Source organism: Gymnoscopelus microlampas, assembly GCF_963454915.1.
Source record: "Gymnoscopelus microlampas genome assembly, chromosome: 18".
In the NCBI taxonomy this organism is placed as follows: Eukaryota; Metazoa; Chordata; class Actinopteri; order Myctophiformes; family Myctophidae; genus Gymnoscopelus; species Gymnoscopelus microlampas.
The window spans coordinates 21691694-21705674 of NC_139955.1; the positions used below are offsets into that span (position 1 = coordinate 21691694).

A 13981-nucleotide genomic window follows, 5' to 3' on the forward strand; every position below is an offset into this window, starting at 1 on the left:
CTTCTCTCCTCTATCCTCCTCTTTGTCTTTCTATCTCTCTTTTTCCACTCCCTCCCTCTCTTTGTGGTATCCTGTAGCTCTCTCTGAAAGACAGCAGAACCAAGGGCAGCAGCAAACAAAGATGTTAACCTTGTCTGTTCCCTCAGTCTACACCATACTGTAAAAGTGTGTAAGAGTGTTAAAGGAAAACTTCACAGATAGATTTTCAACCTTAAAGGACGACCTCACCCATTTTCAACTTATCTTCATATAATTGGTCCTCACTCTAATGCTCATGGTACCATTTTATCATGAGCATTAGTGAGGACCAATTATATGAAGATAGGTTGAAAATGGGCGAAGCCTTTAATTCCATTGTTCTTATGTCAGGAGATCAATAATAATAGTGTAGCAAAAATACCCTATGTCTTCTGTCTATTTCTCTACGAAATGTTGACGACTGCAGGGAAATGCACAGAAGACATAGGGTATTATTTTGCCACACTGTTATTGATCTCCTCACATCAGAACAATGGGATTTAGGTTAAAATCGGTGAAGTTTTCCTTTAATTTAACCCTGAGAGTGTACAAACAGAATCATATTGAGATTTGGTTACCTTTGTTCACTCTCTGAGTTAAATCACCACTGAGGACTTTCCTGTACACACTTTCCCTGTCACGGTGATTTACGCTTTGGTTGGATTCAAAGCATAACTGTACAAACACAACTAGTCTGTCATTTAGTTGTGCTGCATCTTTGTTTTGCGCGGCTCTTGTTTGACGATGTTTTTCTGCCATACATCCCCCACCAATCAGCACCTTCCGCCTCAGTGGATGTTTGAGAATGAATTTGATGCTTAACCACTTAAACCCTACTGTATATATTTTGTTTACCGAAGTCCCCCAGGGGTCTATACTTGGTCCCCTCCTTTTTCCTTCAACACCAAATCTCTTTGTCGAAAATAGCCAAGCTTGTAGATCGGCTATTTTTGACAAATGTTCGTTATGACATACTAGGGTGGATTGCTAGGGTTTAAGTGGTTAATGCAATCTTGTCAGTTACTCAAATGTTACTTGCAGTAAACTGAATATTTTGTCTAATACAAAAACAATACATTTTTGTTGCTTGATAAAGCTATAGACTACGGTGCTCCAAGCCTTTCTCTCCTTTCTCTTGTCACTAGTGAACCGCAGGGGATGTGCTACATTGAAACATCAAACCTGGATGGAGAAACAAACCTCAAAATCAGACAGGTGACCAAGCCTCTTAACCTTTCTTACATCTACTGGCAATTTCTGTAAGTTGAGTAGGTAAGCTGCTGTGATGATGTTGAATAATAAGCCATTATGATGATGTAAGTTGATGCAAGGTGAATGTCTGATACTTTCATAAAGGGGGTGTAAGTGATACTTTCAGTTAAAATAAGTGTTAAATAGCTCTATATTCCCACAGTAATCTAATCATTGCTATAGGGCAGGCTATATCTCCCTGTCTCTCCAGATCGTTAATAAACAACACAATTTTCAGGCTGGTATACCAATGTTATCCAATCATGAGAGAAAACTCAAACAGGATACAGGATAACTAGTGAATTGGAAATTGAAAAAAAAGGAATTGGAACAAATTGAAGCTACTCTATTTGACCGACTACATCAAACGTGAGGTGGACTCGGGCAAATACTGCGGCATGGTCATGCTGGACCTCCAAAAGGCATTTGACACTAAATCACTCTATACTGATTGATAAGTTGAAGGCAGTCGGTTTTGACAGTGCATCTGTGAACTGGATTAAATCCTATCTGGAGGGGAGAGAACAGGTGGTGGAAGTGAACGGAACCCTGTCCTCCCCCCTCCCAGTGAGCTGCGGCGTTCCTCAAGGAAGCTTATGTGGGCCTTTACTGTTCCTAATTTATGTTAACGACATGACATCAGCATGTGACTGCAATTTGTTTTTGTTCGCGGATGACTCGGCACTCCTGGTCTCGGACAAGGACAGATTGCAGGTTGAAAAAGCCCTTAGCTCTGAACTCGGAAAAATCTGCACATGGCTCGCTGACAACAAACTATGTCATTATATTACACCTGGGCAAAACTGAATCCATTCTTTTTGGGTCCATATTTAACCTCAGTAAGACCAAAGACATTACGGTCAATGTGGGTGACAATGTTATCACAAGGAAAGATGGAAACAAAAATAATCAAGAAAGTCAACCAAAGAACAACATTTTTGGGTAGGATTTCCTCGTTGGTTAGTAGGAATGCACTGAGGACACTAACTGGAGCACCCATCCAATGTCATTTTGACTGCATGCACCTCATGGTACTATAGCACCTCAAAGGCATTAAAAGCAAGACTTCAGACGTCTCAAAACAAACTGATCAGGTTACTACTAAACCTCACACCTAGGACTCCTCTAACCCCTGCTCATTATGCTAGGGTGTCTCAGGGTAGAGGACAGAGTACAGCAACTTGCAATGGGCCTGGTCTTCAAGATACTCACTGCAATAACTTGAGAGACATACACAGGCACAACACCAGAGAGAGCTCCACTGATCTCGTACAACACAGATTCGGCACCAAAATGTGGAATGCCCTACCACCAGCCATCAAAAATGTTTTCTGTACATATACTTTTATTGCTACTAGTGTTGATGATTTCTTGTATGTGTATATGTCTTTAAATGACGTGATGAATTGAATACACTGGACCACAATGAAAACAAGCCCTCTGGGCTTTTTGTGTTTTCCTTGTGGCATCATTGTATAATCGTACCACTGTAATATTTGCAAACTGTTAATAAATAATTCAATCAAGAAATGGGTTCTCTATACTGATTGGAGGAAAATGGTGACCCATCTGGAAAGATAGGGAGACCCCTGTTACTGACCACACACACACTACAATTACTATCAGAATATAGAGCTTTAAACTTTAAACAAAAAACTTTTTGTTTGAACCAAAATGTATTACTTAAAGCATCTTAAAATGTGCGTTGGGTCAGAAATCGAGGAATGCCTTAGAAAATAGAGTGCGTGTCAGAAGAGTGGTTACCCATTCTGATGGACATAGTGTTAGAAAGGCTCTAGCTGCAGTGGCCGACCTGTGCAGCTCAATATTCATGCTAACACTTTTGTGTGCATGCACTCTGTTTGACGGCAGGGCCTCCAGATCACTGCAGAGATCAAGGACATTGACAGCCTAATGCGTCTCTCTGGAAAAATGGAGTGTGAGAGCCCCAACCGCCATCTGTACGAGTTTGTAGGGAACATCCGACTGGATGGACACAGGTGGGTTTTAACAGAGTGCTGCATGTCTGGCACCCAGCCCTCCTTCCTACCCGGCAGACAGCTGCCGCCTGATTTATACTTAGTTGTGTGCTGCGCGATGCGACACGTACAGTAGTGAGCTTGTAGATCGGCTATTTTCGGCACACAACACTGATATGCCACAAAATTAAGCATTAGCATGCCAGTGTCCCAACATTGCATCATTTTAGGGATTATTTAGTCAACCTAGCAAACAAAACAGAAGCACCTGCTGCTTAGGTATTATTTCATTATGTATTTGTTAGGAGCTTTTGACCTCTATTCTAGGCTGCAATGTGCATTATATAAATGGGAGAGGAAGCTTCGTTTTATGATATTATGGCCTTATGATTGGAGTTAGAGAGAATAAACCCCTCCTGAGTAAGCACTGGCGCCAGAGCATACATCTGGATTTTAACTGTTGAGGTCCTACAGGTGTTCGCATAGGATGTAATGGCTACATTTCTACACCATGGCTTTGAAAAAGGTAGCCGTCTATAAGAGGGTCTGTCTGTCCAGAGCTACTCTCACAAACCGCTTGACAGATCTGAGCACACTGTCACTAGGTTAAAGTAGAAACCCACACTGTTCCCACTATTTGTTTACACTATGTTCTATCTATATCCAACCTCATGTATATACTGTTGTGCTGGTTTATGCTATGTGAATATTTGTTTGCTTGTCCTTGACATGTTTTCCTTATGGTTCGATTTTTACTCCTTGCTTTCCCTGCCCCTCGCTCTTCTTTCATTTTCTTCTTTTGAAAACAACAAATACAATGGAGCTTGCACCCCTGTAAACCTGTGATGTGACAATAACGTTAATTCAGATTCTGTAAGGAAGTGAAAAGCGGTTGAATTTGGCTGAAAAATGTACCAAACATGGAGACATACGCCATAGATGCATAGATTAATTTATAATTATATGGGGGATTTTCCTCCACAGGGAAACACTGCTTTGCAGTGTATTTTTATCTTTTATTTATTATTAAGTTAATGTTCAGGTACGAAGAAAAAAAAGTTGTTATTCAATATCCAGTCAAAAATGTTTGATACGATCTTCGATCTATAATAATGATATTTATTCATAGACGAATGACTGAAGTTAGGTGCTAAACATCTTTTAAAACGAAGTCCATTATTTTTAGTTTCAGATGGTTGATATTTTGTTTTAGAATGAATCTGTCTACTGCACTGAGCTAGTGGTGTGTGTCACTGCAGTACTGCGTCACTTGGACCGGATCAGATCCTACTGAGAGGAGCCCAGCTGAGGAACACCCAGTGGGTCCATGGTGTTGTGGTCTACACAGGGCACGACACCAAGCTCATGCAGGTAAGCAATGTTTGCTCGTTATTTACATATTTTTTACAATGTATTGATATACCCATAAAAAAAGAGGAATAATGGGGAAGAGAATAATGGCTCCTAACATCCTGCTACCCATATGGTTTTGTCATTCATTATCCAGAATTCCACCCGGCCTCCTCTGAAGCTGTCCAACGTTGAGCGCATCACCAACTTCCAGATCTTGGTACTATTTGGCTGCCTGCTGGCTATCTCTCTGGTTTGCTCCATTGGCCAAACCATCTGGAAGTACCAGTATGGCAACGCAGCCTGGTACATGGATCTCAACTGTAAGAGCCCCGATGCCACAAATGCTACACCTTAATTCCACATATTTGGTCTCACTTGTCTGTGTCTGCTTAATTCTTTGTCATTTTGAGTTACCTTTGTTAGTGTTGGTGTGTTGCTGTTTTTTTTTATGTTGCCTTGGTTAAAGTACGTGTATTGCAACACAAGTGAATGAAATATGTGGCAATGTGGGAATAACTGAATTCCCTGTAATCGTAAAACAGAAATCTGTGACATGCATAGACATGTGATGTGATTGAGTGAAAAAGAAATGGTTGAATATCACTGCGCTGCTGTACTTTTTTAGTTCCTTTCTAACGTTCTGTTTGATTTTTGTTTTGTTTTTCTTTGTTGTCGTTTTTTAACAGCTCCAGGTAACAACCATTTTAAAGCCTTGGCCATCCGTGAATGACCCTCCCTTACTAACCCCTAACTGAAGCTCTGCCTTTGCTAAGCAAATGAAGTCCCCTCCCTCGCCCCCTATACGGTTGCCCTACTTTGTAGGGGCCCGTGCCATGGACAAGCACAAACCAGGGACCCAACCATAGGTGTTTCCCCTCCAGCTCTCTTATATTTTCATTGACTTTTGTTTTTTGGTGCCTGATCCAAACAGTGTCTCTCCTCTCCTCCATGTTTTTGTGGCATGTTAAACGCTTTGCAAATCCAAGCCTCAGACCTCTCCACCCCACCCCTCCCATCCAATTTTTCCTTTTCCTCATTCTTTCATTGGAAATTAATTAGAACATTTATTGTCTGCTCTGAGCCTGGGAGATGATGGTGTTCTCAGGAAGCTTTCTTATATCAGGAGGGTTTAGACTTGTTTATTGCTTGAACGTAACACACGGCACAGCCCAAGGGACAACCACTGACATTTTCTAAATGTCTCCACTGTCTCATTTTGTTGTGTTGGTGTTTATTTATTTATAAAAGAGAAGACCGAGCCTGTACGGAAGAGATGGCTAAGAGATGCAGAAAAGCTAACTAATTTCTAATGTGCGTTACAAAATGAAAATTGTATTTCACATGAATGTACATGTTTTACACAAACATAAAGGAAAGTAGGCAATAAGAATTGTACAGCTGCTGGTATGGCATTGCAAATTCGACTTCCTTGACCAGCGTGTCTGTTGTGGTGAAGCTCTGAAACCAGGTTTGCAAAGCGGTTATCGTACCACCTCTGCCATTCCTCTGTATCCTGGCAGGCCTGTGAAGGAGAGGTTGTGCCCTGGTCAGTTTTAAGTCTGTTTTACGACTCACACTGTTCCTCTTTAGAAGATGTTGTATTGGCTCAGATTGGAATCACGTGGGTTTCAGTGTTGCCTTCTGTAACACTAAAACCCACAGCTATAAAGATACTGCACTGTACTAACGAGGGGAATGTGAGTCATAAAGCAGGCGTCCATCTTGGGACTGATTGTCTTTCCTTGAGGAGGGGTGGAGACTAAGTCCAGTGCACATTATCCAACCTGTGACAAAAGAGAGAGGTGGCAAGTTGTCATAGCTCTACCATCTCTCACACACACACACACACACACACACACACACACACACACACACACACACACACACACACACACGCACACACGCATCAACCCGAAATTGTGACTGTAATTGCACACAGTTTATCAAAGCACACACATTGGAGGCCTTGCGGACAGTTAAGTGCAGACAGCATCAGAAGAGTCAACAGCGGAGAGCAGTTAGCCCACCGCACATGAAACACCATGGCCCATATGTCACCAAGGGCTGTCATTATGCATGGTTCATAAATAATTCATTTGACTTTGACTCAGCATAGAACGCTGACACCAGCCTTAGCTGGCTGGCAATTCTCCGATGCCTACACGTCTTAACATCTTTACTTTATGCAGATCAAGTACAAAATAAACAGCGGCTATTTCACAGTAAAATCCTCAGTGTTAATTTAACTCTGAGCGTGTAAAAATGGAATGAAGCCTTACAGGTCAATTCATACAAGTTAGATTAACACAGAGGATTTTACTTGTTGTATTATGGATTCATGCCACCCGGCACCCGCTAACCATCGCTCTCAGTTAAATCCATGTCCGCTAAATAGTAGGTAGCCGTGTTGTTATTTTACTCCCTCTTCGTCATTAGTTTCAGCTGATGTTTCCCTTAGTAAAATGCTGTCCTGTGAATTCATAGGTGCAATTAGGATTTATTTTTACGCCCGAAAAGTTTGCTGGAGGTTGTAACTGGTCTTTTTGCCACTGGTCTTAGTAAAGATTTGAGATGGTCCTCCTTTACATACTGAAATGGTAGGGGAAAAAATTAAAACCGTCTTTATGCTATAACTTGCAACTTGTTTTCTTTGTCAGCTTGCCAGCTTAATTTAGTATTAATATTTTAAGTGCACTATAACAAGGACACATTTTGGCTAGCACATGGAGTGAAATTATGACCTGTGCATGTAGTGTGCAGTGGTGTGATTGGCTTTAAAAAAAATCTTAATTGCTCTCAATTTAAACCCTCCACCGCCCGTCTTCTGCTAGCAAAACTAAAGAACAAAAACAAACAAAAAATAAATAAATAAAAAATCTTATTAGTGCAATTCACAAGCTGGCTGCTTATGGAAGTGAGCAAACTACATTGTTATAATTGACGCCATCAATGGTATCGTAATCCGCCCGCTCTTTTCCACATGTTGTTGGTTGGGAATGTGCTATGGACTGAATCCCCCTCCTTTGTCTTGAGAGCATCCAACATGTTTGTCTTCCCCTCAACCTCTTACACACCCTCCCTCTTATATGTGCTGTTGTACCAGTAGCAGTAGCCGCCACCCCCCTCCCCCACCCCCCACCCCCACCCTTTTGTGCCATTTTGGTGTTTTTATTTTTGCGATCATTCATGTCTTGCTGAAGGGCTGTCCCTCTCAACCCTCATTGGTAAGATGAAGCCTTGGGTTGAGGAAGGTAACTCTTGCAACCTCCTACACGCTGAGGAAAGGTAAATCACATCGCTCATGATTTCGTGTTTGGTGTCAGTGGGGGGTTACATGTGAATCACCATCGATTTGGGTGGGAGGGTGGAACAAGCATCATTTGCATAGTGCTTTGTGGAAACCATTGCCTGGATCATGCTGGATGCCAAGGCTGCTGCTATAATGACACATCTAAGATGTCTCAGTCCCTGTTGGCTACTTTAGAGTCTTGGGACATCAAATTGGACTGCTAATCAGTTGAGTGGTGAGGGGACGAGGTTGGGTGGAAGAGATGGTTTAAACTCCAGCTAATGCACAAAGTTGGCACCAACGCATCCTTGAGCGCTGGGATAACGTTGGCCATTAGCTGGGAGTAGCTTTGGGCATTTTCATTTTCCCAACGAATCTTGGTGGAACCACTACTCATGAGCTTCCTCTCTATTGCTCCCTTTGTCCAAACACTTGTTTTCTCTGACAGATGGTGGTGCGGCTAACTTTGGCCTCAACTTCCTCACGTTCATCATCCTTTTCAACAACCTCATTCCAATCAGTCTCCTCGTCACCCTGGAGGTCATCAAGTTCATCCAGGCCTTTTTCATCAATTGGGTGAGTTAAATTTAAAATCCCCAACAATTATTAAAGGGCCTATATAATGAAATTTAACATTTTGGGTAATTTGGGGTGTTTTTTTTGTGGTCTGGCTATTTCAAAAACTCTGTACTTAAGTGGGCTGTTTGATTTGATCTCCATTATGATAACATTATGGAGCTCTCCCACCAGGGAGAGAAAATATTTTCCCCATTCACTATCTTTCGCGTACCACACAAAAAACTGGAAGTACTTTCTGCCATGAAGTTTACTTTTTATTTATCTGTGTATTTAAATATATAGATATCTAAATAAATGTCTTGGTTACACCAGTGAAAGGTTTTAGAATACGTAAGGATCTTAACAGCTACTGCTTTTCACCAGGAGAGTGTAATGCTACCCTGGTTGAAACTCCTGGAGCGTAGCGGGCATTTATCCCCTACCTGCTGAACAGGTGTCACTGTCACTCACTAGTGCAGTGACAAGGACACAATCCCAAGCCAGTTTGCCACCCGTGAACACCGGCAATTGCGTTTGTTGGAATGCCCGGCCAAGCCGGAGGCACTGCTGCCGGAATCGAACCCAAGAGGCGAGTCTTTCACCTGTACGCTACCCGGAAATTAATGGAAATGTAATCCATTGCCATTAGTATTCCCTTCACTGAGACAAACAGTGGTAAACGTGAGAGGAAGACGGCACATGGGGGAGGCACAGTAGAATAAGGTGCCATTGATGGCAAGCGGGCTACACACCAACCTTTGCTGTCCATACTACTACAGACTGTAAGTAGTTGTGAGATCTGTCGGGTGGAAGGTGTGAAAACTTAGGTAGCTGAATGCAGCTCCATCTACACACTGCGCAGACTGTCGGCTGGTATGGTGCTAATTAGAGCTCAACGTTTGCTTAACAACAAACACATCATGAACATAACCGCATGATTAACCGCTTATAAACAACGCTGCGTGCCAGCGGCAGCGCAGTGCAAGCACACAGCCAGCACCATGACATTACCTCAACTAATCAGCAATATACTGTGTATACCAATAGCTAGAATGACTAGAAAATGGACAAAGCGGATTGTCAGTTCCGTTCAAGTTGGCTACTCACCAATTAGTCATGATGAGCCTTCCGCTCCTCGGTGTCATCCAGTGATCCAATTTTTTCATCATCTTCATCATCATCATCATAATCTTCATCTTCAATTGATATCCTGGTCAATCTATCCTGTATATCCATTACCCATGAGTTTGTTGGAGAATGAGCACTCTGGCTTAATTGCAACGGTGAAAACAAGTGAAACCTATACAATCTAGATTAATGTCACCTGTTGCATCAGTTGGATTTTACTGACTTTATACAAGGATATGCCTTAGACTCTTAGGCTTAGAGAAAAGCAGGAAAAAGCACATATGAATTGGTAAGTCAAATATACAGCATATAAAGCTTAATGTTCATTTATATTTGCTTTCAGAGAAAATCTGACAGCTGATAAAGTGTATCTACTGTATGTAGGGACTGTCTAATAAACAATGTTGTCTATCTGTTAGGCACATTACGCACCATGCGTACTTTACAGTGAATGTCTCCTGGTGTTTGAGACCCATGCGCACACACACACACACACACACACACACACACACACACACACACACACACACACACACACACACACACACACACACACACACACACACACACACTTTCCTATGTGTCTGCATTTTGAGCAAACATGTAGCACATGGCAGCGATACACCACGGTCTATGCGCTGTATGCAGACAAAACTTTACCACGAGTATAGCCCCATTACGAATCTCTCCCTCCGCTATACAGCTCAGAGATAAGGTCCCACTGTATTGGCTACCGGCAGCGGTAGAACACCGGCAAAGGGGAGAGCTTTATCCCCCTCTCTGTGCCCCTCTCCGCCACCCCGCTGATACGCTGCTATTGACAGGCGACAATCGACTGAGGTGGCTTGGTCGGCGAGTGACGCCTCACTACTCATTTTTGTCCACAGACGCTTTCCAACTGGTGTGTTATGCGGGTCGAGACTTTACTTCTTTAATTCATTGGTCCTCAAAATGGGGTCTGGGGACGTCCTTGGGGGTGTTCCAGGGGGTCCCCAGCAAAATGTGTTAATATAGCATCACAATAATTTTAACCACTTTTTTATACTTTGGCTATTAAAAAATAGCAGATATACAAGCTCGATAAAATTGTGAAAATGTGTGCAAATCTTTGAATATGATAATTATATATAGAGTTACATTTGTAACATTTGTACATTTGTACATTTGTTACATTTGTAACTCAAATCTTTGCTTCTGGCGGTCCATAGAACAAAATATTTTGACATGGGGGTCCACGGCCAAATACAAATAAGTGTAATAATGTTTTCTTTATGTCATGAAGTTCTTTTTGATTGGTTTCAGGACACTGATATGCTGTATGAGCCCACCAACACTCCTGCCATGGCCCGAACCTCCAACTTGAACGAAGAGTTAGGCCAGGTGAAATGATGTGACACAAATTACACTCTCACTGGCATTCACTACATTTCACATGCATCCCTGTGATACCCAATGATAAAATACAAAACATAAAATAATATTTTTATTTATTTATTGATATATATTAGATGTGACCATTTGTGCATACAGTACATTTACTATTAGATGGATTTTTTTTTAAAGAAACAAGAGCTCACAACACGTTGCATCGCGTAGCTTGTAGATTGGCTATTTTGGCAATTTTTGCAAATGTTTGAAATCTTGTGTGCCTTGTGTCTATAATGACATGTCCAAATTAGGGACACCAGGATTAATGTGGCTAAATCTGAAGGCCGCTCTTCGTACACCGTAACACATACACAGTCACACACACATACAGTATATACTGTTACTCTCTGTTACAGTGTGATATACTGTTACTCTCTGTTACATCACCCCCCTCCTCCTCCGTCCTCCCCCTTGCAGGTGAAATACATTTTCTCTGACAAGACGGGAACGCTGACCTGCAACGTGATGCAGTTCAAGAAGTGCACAATTGCTGGTGTGACCTACGGGTGAGTCGCCTCCTCACACAATCCAGCTGCCTCCCCATCGTGCCCTCACTCTCCATGTCTGCCTCTTCCACTCTCTGCCTCTTTTATACACCCACCCACCAAACCCCCCCTCCTGAACCCCCCCCCCCCCCCCCCCCCCCCCCCCGTCGGCCTCATTAGACAACGAGTGTGAATCTGAGTACATCTGGTGTTCCTGTCTCTCACCCAGCCTCCTCATTAGCAGCTGCATCACTGCTTCACCCAACGAAGGCTATAAATAAAAAGCAGACAGACATTTGCAAGCAAAGGCACTGCCAACCCGTCCCCGGCCCCTCCCACCCACCCCCACGCACGCACACAAACACACGCACATGCGCGCGCGCACACACACACACACACACACACATACACACACAGTTTGTCTCCGCTGGATGTTTGTGTGAAATCTGGCTGCACATTCAATTTTCTACGTCTTTGTCAGACGTAGATTTCACCTAAGTCGTAATCTTGGCGCCCTGAAACATTAACAAATATAATTCGATGCTCAGCATTGCAGGAGCTGTTTGTTTATGACTAAACAAAAACAGGCAAAGCATCCAACTTGGCGATGGTTCTGCTCTTGTGTCACATTAGTTTTTTTCTGTTACAGGCTGACATTAGTTAAGTCAACCCTTAATGAATTTGCTCTATGAATAAACCATTAATTCACTTAAGCGCATAAATAATTAGCAGATTGAGAGGAAGGAAGTTTGGTGGGGAACAGGGTATCTCTGCAAAGCCGAGGGAAGTGCTGGTGTGACACTATATGATTAATCCCATTAGAATTCAATTAAAAAACATGATCGGTGAAGAGCATGCTTAAGGACATGGGTGTTTTTATCTGGAGTTTCCTGCACCATAGTTTATTGTACGCCATGCCAGCACAGAACATTGATGATTCTGTAATGTCTTTCATTTCTGCAGAAAAAGTCCTTTGAGCTAGTTTTACTTAGAATGATCTTTTATCTACGGTAGTATATGGTTTTGGCTACCGGCAGCGGTAGAACACTGGCAAAGGGTCAGTGGATTACCTTTTTTGCCACATCATATCCAAAAACTAAAGGTAGTCCCCGAAACCTACAGATGTTTAAGGATTTTCAGGCAAGTAAACCTTTTAGGACGGGATTGAAAAAAATGTTTAAATCGCTTATTTAGTCAGCGATTTAAGCCTTTTGGGATTGTTATGTTTTATACTCCAGAGAGTTCTGCCCTTGCTTGAAATCAGTAAAGGCTTGGACAGGCAACAGGGACAGAAACTCTTTCCTCTAAACATGAAGCCTCACAGGAAGCTTGACTTCTTTCCAAAAAAGACTATCTACCTTTGGAAGTCTCAAATGAGGACACATACATATATGGATGAGTGTTCCATTTCAGGGGAGGAAGAGGAAGCCATAATGATCCAAGCCACTTTTGATGGTCATATTCTTTAATCCTCTCCTCTGACTCAAAAATAACGACTGTAATGTTATTTTCAATACTACTCGTTACTCATTAGCTGCTTATTATCTTTCAGATCCATTTGCTAGGGTAGATTTAGGGTGATAAGACTATTGCAACTAAACTACTAAAATTGTTGAGTTAATTTGACCCAAGCTTTTTGGCAGTTGTCCCCTGTACAATATAGTGTATGCCCGGTTACTAAACACAGTTGATGCTGCCACCCTCACCTCTTTGACGTCATATGCATAAATTAAGTGCTGCTGTGATTAACAAAACCATCCCCAAGGGCGTAGACACTAATTAATTCCATTGGATAAGAGTCCATCTCAATACATTAGGTTAGACTGGCTCTTAGGCCCACCTCCTTGATTTAGCTGGACTGGAATGAAGACATATTAATGAAATTCCTATGAAATTATGTGTAACATGGCGAATGCAGTTAGTTTCCATTTTTTTGTGAAAGTATTATCCACAGCTAAATTGTTAAGTCGCGCTCACACAAGTGTACTCGGCTATTTAATATTTCTTGTCACTCTTTTTATTTAAGTTATACTTAATTGTTTTATGTGAACACCACAGTGATGCAGTCATTACGACTACAAAGACAACACGAAACACAACATCAGAACAAAGCCGACAAAAGAAAACAAACATTAACACAAAATATACATAAATAATAATTACCCAACATAGTACAACTATAGAAAAGAAAGAAAGAGAAAAAAAGAAGAGCAAAATGCAGAAGCATAAAAACTAACCCATGTTCAAGTTCATATTCATTGGAGCTCTTTTTCTCACTTTCTCATCTATCCCAGCACAAAACCAGTTCATTGCTAAAAAAAACATTACATTGTTACATGTGTCATGTGATGTAACTAATAGTGAGTTCATAAGCATAGTCCAACTAAAATAAGAGAGTATTCTTTGTCTAAAATTTGCAGCAGTCTGCAAGGACCTTAACAGATCATTAAATAAATCGATGAACGGTCAAGTACCTGATAATAAAATAATAT

General features: G+C 41.7%; 1 protein-coding gene across 4 annotated transcripts in view; it reads left to right on the plus strand.

Annotated features, from left to right (window-relative positions):
• atp8a1 (ATPase phospholipid transporting 8A1) overlaps positions 1-13981 on the plus strand; it is a 153645-nt gene that overhangs the window by 53086 nt on the left and 86578 nt on the right. For all 4 annotated transcript variants that reach the window (XM_084042015.1, XM_084042014.1, XM_084042016.1 and 1 more), the window contains exons 8-14: positions 1164-1233; positions 3142-3269; positions 4508-4619; positions 4756-4921; positions 8339-8466; positions 10879-10956; positions 11422-11510. In XM_084042015.1, the coding sequence (XP_083898141.1) occupies positions 1164-1233; positions 3142-3269; positions 4508-4619; positions 4756-4921; positions 8339-8466; positions 10879-10956; positions 11422-11510 (771 nt within the window). The remainder of the gene's footprint in view (positions 1-1163; positions 1234-3141; positions 3270-4507; positions 4620-4755; positions 4922-8338; positions 8467-10878; positions 10957-11421; positions 11511-13981) is intronic.